Source organism: Suillus subaureus (genome assembly GCF_016647635.1).
Source record: "Suillus subaureus strain MN1 chromosome Unknown BJ212scaffold_25, whole genome shotgun sequence".
NCBI classification, from domain to species: Eukaryota; Fungi; Basidiomycota; class Agaricomycetes; order Boletales; family Suillaceae; genus Suillus; species Suillus subaureus.
The window spans coordinates 121,872-140,943 of NW_024538581.1; the positions used below are offsets into that span (position 1 = coordinate 121,872).

The 19,072-nt window shown below is 43.4% G+C and overlaps 4 protein-coding genes across 4 annotated transcripts; all 4 read right to left on the reverse strand.

Annotated features, from left to right (window-relative positions):
• Positions 1 to 2,595: 2,595 nt before the first annotated feature.
• On the reverse strand, positions 2,596 to 6,074 carry BJ212DRAFT_1448024 (uncharacterized protein; the record flags this gene model as incomplete). The annotated part of the gene is made up of 19 exons (XM_041338482.1): positions 2,596 to 2,627; positions 2,655 to 2,799; positions 2,827 to 2,843; positions 2,898 to 3,237; positions 3,298 to 3,360; positions 3,412 to 3,495; positions 3,552 to 3,728; positions 3,785 to 3,881; positions 3,938 to 4,009; positions 4,034 to 4,098; positions 4,156 to 4,213; positions 4,729 to 4,866; positions 4,918 to 5,114; positions 5,197 to 5,216; positions 5,271 to 5,376; positions 5,443 to 5,469; positions 5,530 to 5,661; positions 5,721 to 5,808; positions 5,881 to 6,074. The coding sequence occupies 19 exons, from the start codon at positions 6,072 to 6,074 to the stop codon at positions 2,596 to 2,598; spliced, it is 2,052 nt and encodes a 683-aa protein (XP_041190820.1).
• Positions 6,075 to 8,638: 2,564 nt separating this feature from the next.
• Positions 8,639 to 10,771, reverse strand: BJ212DRAFT_432703 (uncharacterized protein). The gene is made up of 14 exons (XM_041343185.1): positions 10,694 to 10,771; positions 10,484 to 10,644; positions 10,394 to 10,426; positions 10,323 to 10,342; positions 10,250 to 10,264; positions 10,152 to 10,190; positions 10,067 to 10,095; positions 9,998 to 10,011; positions 9,917 to 9,949; positions 9,691 to 9,750; positions 9,498 to 9,638; positions 9,217 to 9,442; positions 9,115 to 9,163; positions 8,639 to 9,058 (listed from the first exon to the last, which is right to left on the reverse strand). The coding sequence occupies exons 2-14, from the start codon at positions 10,494 to 10,496 to the stop codon at positions 8,864 to 8,866; spliced, it is 867 nt and encodes a 288-aa protein (XP_041190821.1). The 5' UTR covers positions 10,497 to 10,644; positions 10,694 to 10,771; the 3' UTR covers positions 8,639 to 8,863.
• Positions 10,772 to 15,821: 5,050 nt separating this feature from the next.
• Positions 15,822 to 16,362, reverse strand: BJ212DRAFT_1276213 (uncharacterized protein; the record flags this gene model as incomplete). The annotated part of the gene is made up of 2 exons (XM_041331267.1): positions 15,822 to 15,964; positions 16,020 to 16,362. The coding sequence occupies 2 exons, from the start codon at positions 16,360 to 16,362 to the stop codon at positions 15,822 to 15,824; spliced, it is 486 nt and encodes a 161-aa protein (XP_041190822.1).
• Positions 16,363 to 16,371: 9 nt separating this feature from the next.
• On the reverse strand, positions 16,372 to 18,518 carry BJ212DRAFT_1482870 (uncharacterized protein; the record flags this gene model as incomplete). The annotated part of the gene is made up of 2 exons (XM_041340509.1): positions 16,372 to 17,978; positions 18,029 to 18,518. 2 exons carry the CDS (start codon positions 18,516 to 18,518, stop codon positions 16,372 to 16,374), a joined length of 2,097 nt encoding a protein of 698 aa, XP_041190823.1.
• Positions 18,519 to 19,072: the final 554 nt, after the last annotated feature.

The following is a 19,072-nucleotide window of genomic DNA, read 5'->3' on the forward strand; positions in this document are numbered from 1 at the left end:
AATACTGCAATCTGTTTGCTGCCTTCTAGCACTAAAGAAGCTATCAGAGAGGCTATCCATATCGTTACCGAACAAATCACCACAAACCCCATTGCTAGACCCCCATCTCTGCATATCACAGTCCCCATCCCACTGCCAATCCCTTCATCACCTGCTGTTGAGCATATGGATAATATTTTCAATCCTGCTGCTGTACCTTTCATACCAGCTTCTCCTACTCCTACTCCCATCATGCCCACTACTTGCTGATACCCCACTAGACATAGATCATCTTGAATCAAGCAAGAACCATCCATCTCACTAACTATCCAAAACCGCAAACAACATTCCCAATCCCCTTCACCACCACCACAATCCTCCACCGTTACCACCATAAAAGCAGAAACTGTTGACAATGTTGTATGCTGTAACTGCCATGTCACTGGCCATTGTCACAAGAAATGCCCTGATTATTACTGCCAAGTCTGCAAAGAGTATGCACCCAGTCACTTGACAGTCTTTTGTAAAGACTTGAAGGGTGAAGTGGTTATCCCGTTGATCTGGACTGATCTGGGTTTCCACGAAGCTCTTTCCCATTGGGAAATCAAGCAGGATGCTATCTACTGCACCGAAGAAATAGCTGAAAATGATAAATGGAATAATGACCTGATTGCCAGTCGGATATCTATTGACAGATCTTCCATTACCACTATTACTGAAGAGCAGAACAATCTGTTAGATTCTAACTATGATGCTGACCCAATTTACTGGGCTAACCAGGATGACTAAAGTTGGTGACTTTGTTGCTAAATGAGGGGTAATGTTACAGTCAACATACACCCCTATTCATTTTCTCTTATTCTTACACTGTATTATGTCACATGCCGCATGCTGCCACCACTAGACTTATCTCTGACTTACACTTGTATTATGCCATGATCACTATTGCCATCACTAGGTGCCTATTCTTGTTATCTCTGACTTGTCCTCTATCCCACACCTGCCCTAAAGCACTTGTGTTCACTATACATAGTCTACCTTGTACACCTTGATACTACACTTAATCTTACTAGGTTTTACCTGGAACACTCTTCACTTAAGACCCCCCATCTTAAGTCATCTGAACCATATCTTAAGTCAGAGGCACTCCCTCTGCCTTAGCTTACCTTGAACACTTGACTTATTGTCTTGTGTAGAAATCTCAACAGAGGTTCTGACTCTTATCAAGTTGTCTGTTGTTAGAACTATCCTAGTTTGTAACATTGGCTGCTGAAGTCTCCAGAAGCGTATTCCACTTCAAGAGCTCCCACTGCTGGCCTTGCATGTTCAACAGAAGTTTCTGTGCAGTTTTGAGCACCTGAATAACCAACTTAGAGCCTGCAACACACCTGGAAAATAATAACACAGCACTTGCCTTATGAAGGTCTGCAATTGAAGCACCATCCAGTGGAGACGCAACAGCAGTATGGACTTTCATGAGTTCCTTGTCCAAATCTGATAACAAGTTGTCAGAGTCAGAATCAAAGCTTGCAGTGGAGCCACTCTCCATGACTTTGATATCCTCTGGTACATGTTGCTGAGACATGCTAAGATAGCAAGAGCAAGGGAGGGTTTGAGCTGTGCATGCTGAATTCAGTTTACACTGTCCCTTATATAAGTTCTGAACACATGTCACACGCCATTTTATTATGTAGTATATCATGGTGCATTTGGTAGTGAGAAAATGTGCTATTCTGTATGTGCAACAATGAGGCATTGATGAACAATGAAGTTGTCATTAGTTTGAGGTAATAGCCCACCTTTAAGCAGGTTAAGATTGCATTAAGATGTGTACATTAAATTGTCAATGCTCGAATGATACCAGATCAAGGGCAAGTGAAAAACACATGATAACAGCCTTGGCGAAGAATATGTGATAGCAGCCTTGTCAAATAGTACATGATGACAGCCTCATCACAGGAGTGGTCTCAAGTGAGATTAACAAAAGGAACTAGGCATCTGCCCAAGAGAACACCAATAGAGGAATACCTAGGTTTTGGTCGTACAGGCCTGTTGAAGGGGTGGTCTGACATCTCCACCAGACAATGGAAGTTCATGGGAAGAGTACATGATGACGGTTTCATTGAAGGAGTGGCCTAGGGATCCCCACCAGACAATGGGAGTTTGTGGGAAGAGTGTATGATAACAGTTTCATTGAAGGAGTGGCCTGAAGTTCCCCACCAGACAATGGGAGTTCACAGGAAGAGTACATGATAATGGTTTCATCAAAGGAGTGGCCTGAGGATCCCCACCAGACAATGGAAGCTCATGGGAAGAATGCATGATGACAGTCTTGTTGAAGATGCACTGAGGTTGACACCTCTCCCAGTGCTGCAGTCAGTGATTAGTAGGGGAAAGGAGTAAGAGTGAACCAATTCAACTAACCTAAAAGAATTTCCTTTGAGAACAGAGGAACATATCTGTATCCACATAGTCAATAACAAAAAAGTCTGTATTGCTGTCATAGTCAGGGATGAGCAGAGTGCCCCAAATGATTGAATGAAGGGAAATAAACTCAGATGAAGCTGCAGGTCGTGTGCAAAGACAAGTGAAGCACAGATCCTGATCTACAGTATGTCATATACTGAGTGGGGAGTCCATGGGCTGAACTAGAGCAAGGTCCAAAGTCTACTCACCAACAACATACTTAAACATGAACAGCAACTGGACAAAAATGTTTTGGTCATTGTCATCCTTGTCATGGGTATGTATCAGTGCACAATCATGCCATTCATGGCCATGGAAACTAGGGTTACATCTAAGGTAGTTGGTGGCCAATTTCTAGTCAACAAAGGACTTGTAATTTACTTTGAGGTAGCAGTATTCTTGAAGCTGTCCATAAATATAGTCAAAACTTCATGAATAAGAACAAAATCAACTGATTGTATCCTCAGCTGCTGGTCTTAGCCAGGTCAAACCATTAGGCAATGGTATATTGTTAGAAGGGAGGAAGTTATTGAGGAATATGGTGAACTTCTTCTGGAAGTGTGCAAATGCACAATTTGAACTATATGCTTCCTCTACTAGGGCAAAACCTATGAGATGCTGTGGGGAACCAAGGTGGATGTGGCCTGCAAACATCTGATCATCCTTGATCTCATTTTCATCATCTTCAAGCTCTCTCTCTGATACAATGCATCTGAGGTGTTCTTCATCAAGGTGGTTGATGTGACTATGGATGAGCTCAGAGACAAGGGAAATATGATTCAATTTCAAAAGCTGAAAGATCAAATCACATTGAGTAAAGACCTGATTAGAAAACTGAAAATATTATGATACCTGGTTAGCAACATCTTTGTGATTGGTCTGGTGCAAATATGTGCGCTTGATAGGGCTATGTTGCTTCTCATTGGGTCAAGCACTGAAGTTCCAGGAAGCACCTTTCTCTAGGACATTGTGGAATATATGCTTCCCACCATGTACCTTTGGGAAGTTCCAATTCTTCATTCTTTCATCACCTAATAGATCAAGATACTCCTAAGTCATCCAGTAAAGATAGTTAATAATAGCGCTAAAAATCAAAGCAATGTTACCTCTAAGAGCTTTTGATATACCAGTAGTTCTGCTTCCCCAGCTGCAATGGTATCAATAGTGTGCACATCAAGTGAAATATACATATCAAGTTCAAGATAGCTTGCAATGCACCACAAGAGCCCATAGCCAGTCTTGTCCTTACTATGTGTGAGTACATTGTGAGATGTATACAAAATCTGCTATCAAAGAAATTATGTCAAATGAAACTGATTGTAATGTAACTATCATTCACCTTGGAGATGTCTTGAAATTTGTTTCCATTGCTAAATGAAATGTTAGTGACATGATCAAAATGGTTCAGATTTTGCCATTGTTGAAAGGCATCAAACCTTCAATTCATAATTAAATGAAATGTCTCAGAAATACAAACAGATTAATGACTCACTGATCATCAACCATTTTCAGTGCTTCATGCCCCAGGTCCTCTATGTGTTTCTTAAGGTCTTTGAACTTATGTCTACCAAATAATCACATATACCACAAGTGAAGTGAATCCTGCAAAATGATTTCATGCGGGTCTGAATTTGGAACTCTCCAAAACACATTCTGGTAATGGTTCATATTAATAACATCACCCAAAAGACAGATATGAGAAACATGCACCTTGACAGGTCTCAAACCTTGTTCTTTCAGCACTTTGTAAGAACCTAGATGGTTCTCACTGTGAGTTCAAAGGGGTGTGGTGACCGCAGGTGCACTATAATGCTGAGTGCAAGATGATAAACAATGGATATAGCAATGCAATTTAGATAACAAGTGCAAGATGGAAACTGGGAGACTAGTATGATTGCCTGTCGTAGTGAGTGTACATGAGCTACTCTTATACATCAAAATACTAAGGGTCCTCAGATATTGACAGGCTGAACAATTATGTGAAGACAGATACTGAAGGAAGTGGCATCACTCCTGACAGGGTAGGGTAGACAGAGAGTATGAAATGATTGAGTGAGTGTTAATCTAAATGGGTATGCTATGGACATAATGACGAGAATTGCATAGTGGATTTGACAGATTCGGAGACAGCGAGCTGAGAATGGGGTGATAGTGATGAAGAATGAGATCAATGTTGATGGTGCACTGATGGTGGTTAAGGTAAGCATTGAAACAGCTATTTCCGGTGTCAAACAATTGCTAATCCTTACAGCTTCTTCTCCAGCAACTCAGTCATCAAAGTACAGCTGAACATGAGCTTGCACTTCTTCAGTAGTCCAGAGAGGGTACATCATGGTGTGGTCATATAGTTTTGTTGAGGGGATGAGGCAGACAGGGCATGGGCAGTTGCAGTGTGTCTCCCATATTAGCACCATCATGCACCTGCCATTAAACATGTAAAAATGACTGAAACATTAACCTACAAAGACTTACTGCTCCTCATAACCAGCTGAAAGTAGAAGGATCAAAGGGAATAACCAATGTGTGATGCAATCATGGCACTCATGCATGAATCCTGTCTTTGCATACAAGATGATGGACTCAAGTAACTTGAAGAATGATTCATGCCAGACGATGTGTTTGAGATTTGTATGGCTTAGTTTTCCATCTCCTCCAGAATCTTCAGGGACCTATTATCAAACAGTCATTTATTAGCGATAGAAGGAGTTGGCTTGCCACACCAAGCACCAAATCAAGTTTGTGAATACTTACAATAGGTAGCCAGCCTACTACTCATCCACCACCAATTCCATCTTGGTTCCTGATGTCAACTGGTAGATTGGCACAGTGAGCAATAACAGGGTAGCCCTTGACTGCGCCAGACAAGGACAAATGGGTCTTGTCTGCATATAGTATGATGGCAAATGGGGCTTCATTACTAGGTAATGACAACTATTATAATAGAGTAGTAAACAACATCAGTTTGGTGTGGGTGGTGGCATGATAATAAGGACATACCTGGATATACCACCAGTGGTCAGCTGTCTACAGTTCATGGATAAAGTGCTTGTAATCAGTCTCATCATGTTTATACAAGTGCTACACATCCCATACAAAGTGCGGTCCCAATAATGGTTCACTAAGCAAATCCATTGTCCAGTCCCATAATGGCCATGCATGCATCTCAAACTCCAAGACCTCCTTCTTATGCTGGACAGGAACAATATACTTCTCAAACTGAAACAACATTTATATTACAAATGATACATGATTATATATGATTATATTACACTCACTGGAGTCATCTGGCCTGCTGCAAGATCCCAAGCTCTCGACAGATCAGCATGAGATCTTAAAGTAAAATTAGTGTTGCCATCTAATATCCTCCAAACCAGCTTTAACAGTCAGTCCGTCTGATCTTTGTTGAGAGTAGCTTGATGTGCAATTTCAGCAAACTCGAAGTCTGCACAAGATTTGAATGGAATCCATGGTGCTTCATCATCAATGCATGGCCTCATGTTGTTAGCATGAGCATGCCCAAATGCAGAAAAACATTTGATTACAGGCTCATGACAAGCATTAGGATGATACTCTGTCTTTAAGGCATCGAAATCAGGATGGGTAGCATCAAGAGGTGTGACAAAGGCCATGATGTCAATGGGCAGAAGCAGATCTTCATGCACAATGACTGGACCATTGCTTGACATGCTGCAATCTGGGTCTGAACCTGAATTATAACCATGATTAGTTTAAATAGAATGAAATAAACACCATATGTGGCTGGAGTGAATTGCCATTGATGCTCATTGCATTGCCTGGACTATGATCAGTCCCATGTGTTCCTGGACCTATCAAGGCAAGATCAGTGGGTGCAGGAAGCACATTATCACCAGATGGCGCCTGATGAGACATCAGCTGAACCTTGTGATCCAGATGTCACTTTCTATCTTGGCAACATTCTGATCCAAATGTTACAGTCCATAATTAGTAAATTAAACTACACATTGTATTATAAGTCAAACATACCTTATTTTTGGGCCTTACTGGTTGCCTGTGCTGCAAGTAAAGCAAACTCCTTGTTGTCCTTCTTCTTCTGCCGCTTCTGCAGGTAACTGTTTTCATGTGATTTGATCCTGCAAGTCGAAAAAGACTGAGTACAGTATTGACCCTGCACAATGTTGCTGGACAATGAGCTTAATATATAATGATATCCTGGTGGTGTCATTGCAATAATATAGATAATTATGAACAGAGCAACAACTGAATGGTTGACAAGGTAGATAATATTGGATTCAGTCTATTGAAAGAGTTATACATCAATAAGAGCACATTGGAACACATGAGCCAGTCTCAGAAGTTGCCACAATCATGGGATGTGCCTTTCAAGGACCTTCAAATATAGGTTCAGCCATGCCATCTTGGATGCAATACAGCTGGAAGGTGCCTTCACAATGTCTAAATATGGCAGTCTTCCGATGCACCTTTACCTTTTTCTGACACACTTGTTACATTTCTCATACCAATTGAAACAGATCAGATACAACTACATGCTACTTGTAAGAATCAATCCAGTTCATACTCAACATCCTCATCATCCAATGCATCATTGTCATTCTTCTAAAATACACTGATACTCAACCCACATCACTTGTGCAATGAGATCACATTTCACATGCAGATCATTGTGTGCTTCTTCTGCTGCCTGCTCCCAGTTTGTGGCATGCATATGAGTGTCCAGGTCCAAATAGTCTGCTTTAGGTAGCGCACCTTCCAAGGGATCATGAAAACATATGAAATTGTGAATGCAGCACAATGCAGCTGGAATCTGAGCTTGTATGCTCATAGCATATGGCAGTAATAGATGGAGGATTCAGAAACATTGTTTGAGGACACCAAAAATCCACTTGATGACATTTCAAGCAGATGAATGACAGAGATTGAATAACTCTTCTTTCATAGTTGGCCTGTAAATAATCAGCACATTGTAGAAAGAATAACACCAGTACACATACCTCAAACCTGTGCAGCCCCATTCTGCAAGGTGGTAGCGCACATTATGATACTGAATGAGTAGTTCAGGCCACAGAGGGAAGCCTGCATCTGCAAGGAAGTATTTCCCTGCAGGAATATGAAGGTCATGGCCTGCTGCAGCCTCATAGACATGTGTATCTGTGACCGACCCTTCCCAGCCAGTGAGTGCATAAGTAATGTTGAACTTGAAGTCACAGGCAAACAGGCAGTTTTGCAAAACAAATTCCTTCCGATTGCAATAGGGACCTCATTTGAATGTGCAAGGTGAAGTGTGAATGTGGCTACCATCAATAGCCCCAATGGTATCTTTGACAAACAGCCAAAACTTAGGGTCAGAGTGATTATCAGGAACAGAGTCATCCAGCAAGTAAACATAGTTTGTGTAGAAGGGGGAAGACAAGAATATGTTGAGCATCTTGCAAAAATAACTACATAGGAAATACAATGAGACATCAGCAGATCATAACTATTAGCATGTACTTACCAAGAAATTGTTTCATTGGAGTGTTGAAATTGTTCACCAACATGCCTGACAGACAGTCCTGTGACAGATGTATATAGAAAAATCACAAGTTGTTCCTCTAGCAAAACACACTTGGAGTTGGTATAGCCAAGGGTACAAAGCTCAGATATAAGCTCTGCAAAAGCATGTCCATGCATGCCAAGTTCACATTGGATCTGTTCTGGGTGGCCAGTCAACAGCTCCATCACCCAGGTTTTGCCAGAGAGAGCAGATGTATGATACAGCTCCAGATCTTTGGCATATACTGACTCTAGTATATTAGCTGTAGTGCTGATTAAGATGCTGACTAGAAGGATTGAATGTTGGATGAGGTGGCATTGAACTTCTGGATGTTGGGGCATGAAATGCTGGAGTCTCAAATGAGGATCCATTGGTGTAGGAATGCATAGAATACAACTCTAACGACAGTGTATTATACCCTACAGCCCATATCAGTGTGCTAGGGTTAGTCCGAATTCGGCCTATGATTCAAGCTCCGAACTTCGGCGAAATCCAAGCCGAGATGACATTTGCCATTAATGTTGGTCAACATCTGGTTGCCGAACAGCCTCTAAGGTAGCGGGAATTGAAACTCCGCTGCGTGACTTCGGCACTTTCAACTATCCCACTCAATTCTGCCTCAATCGTGGTCGTTCAACTTCAATGAGTTGTATTAAAGCTTGAGAGAATGCTATATATATGAAGAATTTTGTATTTAAGTAGCTAGAAATACAAGTTTTATGAAAGCGTCGACTTCTGCGGGGTGCTTATTGCACCGGAAGGAATATGATACGTACATAATTACTAGGCTATCAGGCGCTACACAACTGTAAGTTATTCATTCATAAATATGCCTCATCCAACCCCGATCACTTTTTTTCATACTGAGGAATCAGCATGCCAGAATTATACGACAACGGAGTCCATCTCGTGCCGTTCGGACCTCGAAGGAGAAGTCCAACATGTACAATCCTCGAACAGCTTACTGACTTCTACGCAATCATCCTGGGCATGTGTATCCCAAATACTGATGATGAGACGGGGAGCGAGAATGAATGGCGCAGTGTCGTTGAAAAGCTCCGAGAGACTCATCGCCGAGGTCTAACAGTGTAAATGTTTAGCTGATATCTCTGTATAATCCTTTGAAAGCATCATACCGGAATATGAGCCCATAGTATAACCAGTAAAATTTGGTTCGTCAAATTTCTAGCGGGAATCAATGGGTACTTCTAGAACTCACTTGATGAAGGGGGACTTACAGGGCAAAGTACATGATATGATACCGGACGATCATAACCATATAGGTATTAGCCCTCATTCGGAAATCCCTCCGTTCCTTAAGGTGCTTCACGAGGATGGCAACCGCGAGAATCACTAATAAGACATCATAGCACACAATGGGGATGGAAGTATAGATCGCAGGCATAGGCCCTATGTTGTAGGAAAGAGTGCAGTACTTGGCATGCGGAGTTATGATTTCTTTCACTATGCAGTGAGACAGGGTCAGCTTGCAGCCAACTTCATCTGGGTAAAAATTCACCTGAGAACACGTTAGATCGACTGTATAAATAAATGTCCGTCCCGATGGAGAGGGCGACAATGGGCAAAAACAATCCCACTAGAACATAAAGTAGGAGCTTAGATTGGTTGCATAGTGCGTAAAGACGCCATATGAGAATGGCTGCAGATGTAAGATTGGGATGCGTACCGAGATGCGAGAATGTGTAACTTACCTTCCGCAAAGCAAAAATACACTGAAAACCCCCATTCGATTAGAACGAGAAGACCATAGCCTATTTCAACTGAATGGTGAGTAAAGACGCTTCGGGTTGAAAATGATATACTTGCAGCTGTATAAGAGGACAACGACGAGTGAGAATTGGCTCTAAGACGAACTTAGGACTTACGGCTAGGATGTGTATTAGTCCCAAACTCTTTAAATAGAAAGCATTGATACACTAACTGATTCAGGCATATACAGCAGCCCTCCCCCTGGCACTAGTCAGTTGATAATAGCTCTGTAGGCACAGGGTTACATACATGAGCCGCACAGCCTAATGCGAGTGTCAGTATGTATATGCACCATGTCAAGAAGCCACAACGACGTACAGTGCCAGGAAAAGACCAAAATATCGAACCTAGCGTGGCAAATAAATAAAATAAAATAAAACGCCCTTGACAGGACAAAACTTACAACGAGGTACAGGAGTGACATTATTGACCATGGTCGTTCCTAGAGATTCAGTAAATCTCCGGGCTGATATGATTATGCAGATATGGTGTAAGGCTGACCCAGACATATTTAACCTACGCCGATTATAACAATGATAAGCACTCGAGTGACAGAAGAGAAGATCGTGATTACCTCCTTGTCCAACAGAAGGACTGGAAAATATTTCGTTCAGCGGCAGTGCAAGGCTCCGGAAGGTTACTAACGGTACTCATAGGACATCAGGGTAAACACTGGCACTAGAACCGATGTTTCAACACGATGGTTCGCTTACACATCGGTTATAAGGAACTGACGAACCGGAAACATAGTTATTCCAGAGGAGACCAGCGACTTCTTGTTCCGACATGAGATTGCGCAAATTGAGTGGGGGATCTGAAGAGATTGATGAGCCGCTAATCGTTGATGACTCACATACGATACTTATAAGGTGTAGGGTTCTCTTGCGTCTTGAGGGCTGTGATGGTCGAATTAAGTTGTACATATTGTGCCGAGTTTTCCCGAACCTCTCGTCGGCATCGCGAATTGCTATTCTCAGTAGTTAGCCATGAATGAGCAGACATCACTCCAACTGACGAAAATGGCTGTTGCACCTTGGCTAGGTTCCCTTCATGGCTGTCATGGCCAACGTGTTTCCACCTTGTTCCGTGCTTGGTAAGAGTGCCTTTATAGAAAGTACAACGAGGTCTCAATAAGTCGGATCAGATTGCTGTACAAGCGTCCGCAACGTACCAGCGCTTAGATAGTTCAACTCTCTTGATAGAATATGACCCAGTACACTTTGAAGGAGTAGAAATTAGGCTAAGGACAGCGAAAAAATCAGCAAAGACCTCTATCTAACATTAATCACGGGAACATACCAAACTTATTCTTTGAACAAGGGAATAGTTGGAATGATTTGTCCAAAAATTCAATCAAAGTTCCAATTTACCGCCAAAGGCGCTACAACAGGACTATTGATGAACTAATAATGACGTACAGCATACGACCTCAACTCGAGCCTACAAAAGGTAATTCAACAAAATTGGTCCACCTGCAACGAACCATATCCCTTGTCTAGTTAGGCGTACCTCATGACAACAATGTCGGCGGTGAATCATGATTATCCGTGTCTATGCTGTGTTTGCTCAAGCGACAAATACTTCGTGGTGTCGCGATTTTGCCAGTTGTTTAGGATTAAGGCACTGAACAGCCTCTACTACCCTGCACAGTGCACGAAAAAGTGGCCTTACGTTGGTAGGGGAGCCTCTTGAGGCCACCGAAGCTGCCGGAGACACACCTGCTGTGAGTTTAAACTTAAGTTAGCCAGCGGGAAGGCGCACAAGTGCGGCAGAATCCGGTGAAGTTTATAAAAAAAACCTTTATGTAATAGTGCAGGGTGGGCCATTCTGCCATGTGGCAGGGCAGAACTGGCACTGCCAGGCAGATGGCGGAACTTCCCTGGCAGAATGTGGCAGAACTCAAGATGTACTGCGGGCTCTCTACCAGTGAATGATGTCTAAGCAAGAATAGAATTGCGACTACTGTTATGCCTATGTCAACGGACGATGTTTGAAACTCGGCAAGATCCGTGCAGAATGAACATCACTGAAGACAAGCTAAATTGACGACTTACCGGCATTGATACTGAGGTTGCCAACGAGATCATGGTCACAGGCCACAATGCAACGACTTGGACTCGCTATCGAGCGGTCTCATATCAACGTAGCACACTTGAAGTGCCGTCAAAATTGTTCGTTAATTCTGCCACCTGCTACACTGGTAGAACATGGTTCTGCCAAGTTCTGCCAGTTCTGCCCACAACACGCCACCGCGGTACGCTAGGAGACGGAAACTGAACCAGACCGAACTTGAATGTGTGTGGAACTATAAATACAACGGTGAAGCTCCATAATATGTACTGCCGACGTTAGGCAAGCCTACGATGTCGATATTAGGCCTAGGCTTCTTAGGAGGGGAGTTCGGAGTTGAATTTGGAGGCCAGCTTGGACGTGATTTGAACGTGGGTTTGGACGCTCAATCAACGTCCAAATCAGCTCCAAATTCAACTTTGAACTTCCCTTATTGATTAGAATAAACGGGATTTTTTTTAAAAGGGTGAAGCCTAAAAAGAGACAAACGCGAGGGAATCGATGAGAAACAGGCACGTATGGATCACAGGACCGTGAATGGACCAGGCCCATCATGTATAGGCCGACCACCAAAGATTAATCGATCAACGTTGCAATTCACGCAATAACGTAAGATTTTTGCGTACGCCGTAAATAGACAAGGAAGGCATCCAATGATCACTGCAGCCAAAAGCTCGAACCTCCGCAGCAGCAAATGAGGTTGCTCCCATAATGCCCATGTAAAGTTTCAGGGCCACTCCTGCTGGTTCAATTACCAATAAGTATGTGATGTTACCCACACCGCTCGAGTTTCATTCCATCCACTCTACTAGGCTCGTGACCAGCCTGGCTTATACGCCACGGACGAGTGGAGTGGAGTATGTGATGTTACATTCCAACAGTGCTCGAGTGTCACTCCACCTTTTCAATTTTGGTCGCGGAGTACACTGTCGCAAGACACCCCAGCACGCCAGGTTAATGGGACGTCAGGGTCCCTCTAGTGCTGCTCGAACCTCGGCTGCCAAGTCCAACATACAATCTGCGAACGTCGTACTGACATACACGCAGTCGTCCTGGGCATCCGTGTCCCGAATGCTGATAATAAAACGGGGCGCGAGAATAAATGGCATCGTATCACTGAAAAGCTCTGAGAAATGCATCACTGGGGTCTACGAGTGTGCATTGATGTACGACAGGCGCTAAAGATTACGAACTCAAGAGTTCTGCAGTCGAGTATAAGAGACTGGGAAAAGACGCAGAGCGAGTGTAGCGAAAGTATCGTGCGTGGAGTTACCTAATATGGTAACTCCGCTGGCGTAGTGAACGACTCAGTGTCTAAGTCAAGCGAAAATGAAACACTATGTACTATGTTGACGGGTTGATTTCCAAAATACATGTTAACTGATATCTGTATAATTTTGGCAGCATCATATCATACTGGAATGTGAGTCCACAATGTTACCATCAAGACTTGGTCTGTTAAATTCCTAAGCGAGACTCAATTAACACTTTCAGAACCCACTAGACGAAGAGGAACCTACAGAATCAAGTAAATGGTATGATATCGGATGATCACTACCATATAGGCCCCATTTTGGATTCCTTTTGTTCTTTGAAGTGTGTCACGAGGGTGGCAGCAACGAGAACAAATAGGAAGACATCATGGCACACAATAGGGATGGATGTATAGATCGCAGGCATAGGCCCAATGTTGAAGGAAAAAGTGCAGTACTTGGTGTTCAGAGTCACCGATTCTTTGACTGTGCAATGAGACGCCAGATGAGAACAGCTGCGGATGAAAAATCGGTATGCATGATGAGTTGCCGACTTCATAACTTACCTTCTGCAAAGCAAAAATATACAGACCGCACCCCATTTCAGTACAACAAGAATGTCGTAGCCTATTGCATGATGAGGGAATTGCAGTTCAATTTGAAGACATGAATTATACTTGCAGCTGAATGAGAGAGGTCAACAACGGTTAGGACTTGGCTGTGAAACAAACTCAGTGAAACGTACGGCTTAAACACAGATCAACTTGACCGACAGCAAGAAAGTTCTTTATACCTCGTCCAAAAGAAGCACTAGATAGTCCTTTGCTCAGTAGCAATGCAAGGTTCACGAAGGCTAACGGTACTCATAGGACCTCACGGTAAAGAGCACTGATGGAACCGATATTCAGCACGATGATTCATTCACAAACCAGTTAAAAGGAGCTAACGAACCAGCCACACTATCGTTCCACCGGAGACCAACAATAGCCTCTTGTTCCGACATGACAATGATTCACATAGTTAATGGGGAATTTGAGATGAATGATAAGATGTTAGAATGACCTATAAGTTGACAGTGCGGAATTTTCCTCGCCTTGTGATTGCCCCGTGAGGGCTGTGATTTTCATTCTTGTCTAGTTGTGTCGCCATTATTGCTAGTTGATGTTCCCATTAGTTAGTGATCAAGTTAATTATCAACGAATGGTTACCACGCTCAAATTTAGGACTGACAAGGAGCTGTGAGATTGCTACATAAATTCTTCATTATTTGCAAAGTAGTACAGTATATACATCTGAGCTGCATTTGACGAGAAATAGTTGTGACTTACAACCTATCAAGCTTTTTCCTGCTAGTGAGAATCGACGGTATGTGACACGGTGGCTACCAATGGACAACCAAACGAAAGTTCGTGGCGTGCAGCGCCTAGTACAAGTATAGCACTGCAGGGCGTGGCGCTCTAGTCCCTGTAAACAACACCACATTTTTATGCTTGATGAGTCCATATAGAAGTCAAATGAATCTGTAAGAAGAGGAAACGAGAGTGGCAGGTGTATCTATATCAAGGATGCTGGATGGGCATCGCAGCAAAGACGGGGATATAGACCCGGGGGAGTAGATGGAGTTGACATTAAGATAGCACAACGGATAATAAAACAATGGATATGCAGGTAATGCGAGTAGTTCGTTGTGCGGGGGACAATCATCAACATCGAGAACGCGGGCATGCGTGTGGAATCTTGCCAAGCTGAAATGAAATTAATCACATATCCGGTACTCGCAACAAGGGAGATGTGCCGAAGCAGGAGATACACATCGGGGATTCGAATATTTAAGACTGGCTTGAATGTCGTGCGAAATGTCAAGAAAATACTTAATATTTAGGTTGTCGTCTAAGCGGATGTAAAATTTCAAATGTTAAAGAGGTCTTGCACGACAAGAGAAATATAAAGTATCAGTGAACATTTTCTGTCTGAATGTCAATGACAATAAGAAATATAAATATATCTTTAATGCTGGCATAAACTTCGAAATGAAACTTCACATTTAAGACTCGAAAAAACTTCAATTTTAGCACGTGACTGAACATCTGCTCATGTATGAAGTTTAGACTGTCGTTTAGACAGGCGTTAAAATTCAAAGTACCCCCTGACAATAAAACGTGAAAATAAATCATCAAGTTTTATCTCCAGATAAAACCGATTGCCTGATGATTGCCCACTCACAGCTGAATCATCGCCCACTTACAACGTCATCGCCCACTTGAGTTTGAGATGCGAAATATATTAGGGGACCAGACGAGCTATTCTGAACTTAGAAAAGACAGGGTGAACAGCTCATATATTATATGTACACAAATGTAGAGTGAAACTGAAAACTGGTAGCATGACAGGGTGAACAGCTCATATATTATATATGTACATGAATGTAGAGTGAAACTAAAAATCAATCCTGTTTGACAGTAGTTAGACACTGGTGATTTCTCGAGGTGAATGAATGTACTTACAAAATCATTTCAACTTGTATACAGGTGTGCCTAGTGCGAATTCTCTGTAAAAGCTGAGCAGGAGATTAGAGATGCACAAGTAACAACCAATTTATTCTTACCACTTGCTTTGGTGGCAAGAAAACTGCAAGACGCCGCATTGACATTTTTCATCATTTTGTTGGTTCCCGCATTGAATTTGAGCGAGCCTTTCCACTTCGAGCCAGTCATTGGACCATTGGCATCATCAGTGAATTTATGTTGCTCTCATGAAATGCCCCGTCGAATGTTGTCCAGGCATGACTGGAACCAAGATTCACATTGACTGGACCAGAACCCCACGTTTAGTCCTGAGGCAGCCCAGGCCTGGGGCCTGGGCCACCAGGAGACAATTTCAACATTCCCGTTGTCTAGATTATTATTCAAACATAAGTGCCTCTGTTGACGTAAACAAGAGAAACTTACTGGTATGCAGATAATATGTCCTGCACATGAAATCTACCTCCTCTTCTGACAGCTCATCATCAAAATAAGTCTGGCCATTGATGTCCAGCATGAGGCCAAATGGTACCGCTTCCTGTGAAATGCCATTGAGAACAGAGGGGAGAACATCGAACCCAAGGATATGTAAAGCCAGCCACCATATGAGGCCACCATGAAGAAGTGCTGCTCTTGCATGAGGCTGGTTCATGAACTCGTGACAGTGCTGCTCATACACGATGTAGTCAGCAAAAACAGGCCTAAAACGGGTGAGCCTGCGATCCTCAGGGGGGAAGACATGTCCAAGCGAGTATGTATGGAGTTCCATAAGTGGGTGTCAAGCGTCAGGTGGAACTGAGATTGGCTGCAATGTCTTTATAGTGATTCCTTTTTCAAAGAGGTTACATGTGATCTTGGTGATATCTGAGCCCCAGTCACACCGGAGGCACATCACAGCTGTAATAGTGTCAGGAACTGCCAGTTTCCAGGGCACCAGATTTGATGACAGTGACTTGATGATGTAGAGCCACTGCTGGGGTTGTTGCACATAGGAAACTTGAATGTGTGTGTTCAAGACTGACAGGGACAAGTCAGGTCCCAGATCCCAGAGATCAGGTGGGATGCCTGACAACTGAGATTGAGGGAGGGTGACGAGGTAACCTATAAAACATGTGATGACATGCTTCTGTGTGTCTGGAATTGACGTGATATCCGTGGGGTTGTCGCCAATGAGTCTGGTTAAGTGAGTCCACTGTGTCTTGCGAGTCCAATCATCGAATGTAGTCAATCTGCCTTGGGGTGTAGTGGTGGATGCTGCAAGGTGATATCCAAGATGAAAATGCAAAATGGAGACAAATCGCTCAACACTACGAGTGTATTGTGTTGAGGGTGCAACCTCATGATGACTGAAGTAGGCTTTGATGTCTTTCAAGAAACTGGACAAGGGTGGGGCAGGGGCAGGGGGAGCAGGGGCAGGTTCAGAAGGAGCAGATGCAGGCAGGAAATCATCTTCCTCCCAATCACCATCAGGAATGCTGGTAAGATCCAATGCATTGCATAAATCCCACTCGTTACGGAACGAGTCATACACCCTGGTAGATTTGCTATATGACATCCAAGTCATTGGTATCTCAGCCTTTGTGAGACGGATGCATTGATGAAAGCCGCCAAACTCATCATTAGGTTGCCATTCAAACACCACAACTGTGCTGGATTTGCCAGGAATGCTGTGGTTCATGGCTGCCCGCTCATGGCTCTGATGCGACTGTCGTTGAGCTGGTGTCTCCGTCTCCTCTTTCCTCTTGTTCTCCTGACGGCGCCATGCAAAGAATGCCTTAAAGTCTTCTCCTCGTTTCTGTCTAGAGTGGGGTTCGGAGACTGGGAAGAGAGAGTCTGCATGTGCCTCAGGAACATCAGACACAGGCTGTGTCCCACTGTTCTGACCCCATCCAAGGGCGCTATTGCCCCAGTTAAGGACACTCTGAGTGTTGTCCTCTGGTCGACCCCACACACTATTGTCCAGTTGACCCCACACATTATCATCTGGTTGACCCCACGCATTTTCATCCAGCTGACCCCAAGTGTCAGGCATCTGCTTCCATTGGGCTTCCTCAGTCACATGGGTGATAGCTGCCGGGGATGGGATATAATGATGCAAGGTAAAATCAACAGTGGTGGTAGTATCCCCAGAAATGCAGACCCAAATCGGAAGCAAAATTTTTTCAAACATGGGCAATTGAACTTGCCAAGGACAGTGAATGGAAGAGATCAAGGCTCCCGTACGTGGCATGTTTGTCATCAGATCTCCAACGAATGAGCACAACAACTCAAGAACACACTCAGCAGGTATGGGATGTTGGGGGTCACTTGTTAAGATCGCCATCCACTGATTGGCACCTTGGTATTGACGTGACATGATGTACCATGAGCAGGTGGCAGCAATTACTGGAAATCCGTCAGGCAATCACGAACGATGAATAAACTGGTTGACTTACATAGAAATGCATCATGCGACCTTATTGCAACCTTTTTAGCAAGGTTAGTGTCTGTATGCCACCGTTGGTACCCATAGGTAGTCGGAGGGTGTGGAAGTTTAGTCCCCCATGGAGTCAATAATCCAGCACCCAAATGTTCCTGGCACCAGAGCAGTTTCTGCTCTAAGTTGACCCATTTTGCCTGAATATCGTGGTGGAGAATGTGCCTTCCTGATGTATCTACCTCTGTAAGGAGGGAAAATCTGGAGTGGTTGAGGCATCCAAAGATTGGCCCATCGAAGCTAGGATTCAAAGGTACAAGGGGAAACCACGGACGAGTTCCATATGCCCAGCAAGTAGTGAGTGGCATATTACTATCATCGGGAGAACTATCATAGTCTTCACAAGGATCCCAAGGAGGCTCATGAGGTATGACATCGGGAAGGGAGTGTGCAGTGAGAGAGGTATAAACCTGCCCATCATGGACAATGACACAGAGATTGTTACTCATGGAAGTGAGGAGACGCAAAGAGTATCACAGTCAAGTCACAGTCAAGACTACTACCGCAACAGTACAAACTGTTACATTAGGTCAAGATCAGAGATATTGATAATATCGCAAGTCAAGACTACCACAACAGTACAAACTGTTACATTAGATTAAGGAAGAAGGTAACAAAATGCGAGAAGGTTTGGTGCATCTAATATAGACATAGCAGAGTTTCAACCAACAATTACCATATCAGGGGCAACAATACCAGGGGTGTGGCCTGTGGCCTGTGTGGATTGAGACAAGCGGAGGAAAAAAGAACAATGCCAGGACTGGGATGAGTGGAGAAAATTAAAAATTAAAATTAACAACAGAATTTTGACTATGTGGCTTGAGATGTGAAGTAAAGAACTTGAAGAGAAGTGGAGCAGCTAATATTAGGGAGTGATGGATGTTAACCTTGGAGTTGGGATGTTGATGATGGTGATGGAGGCAGAGAACGCCAGGCAGCACAACAAGTAAGGATAGGGCTGCCACAGATGTCGAACCAGGAAGCGACAGATGTTGACTTAGAG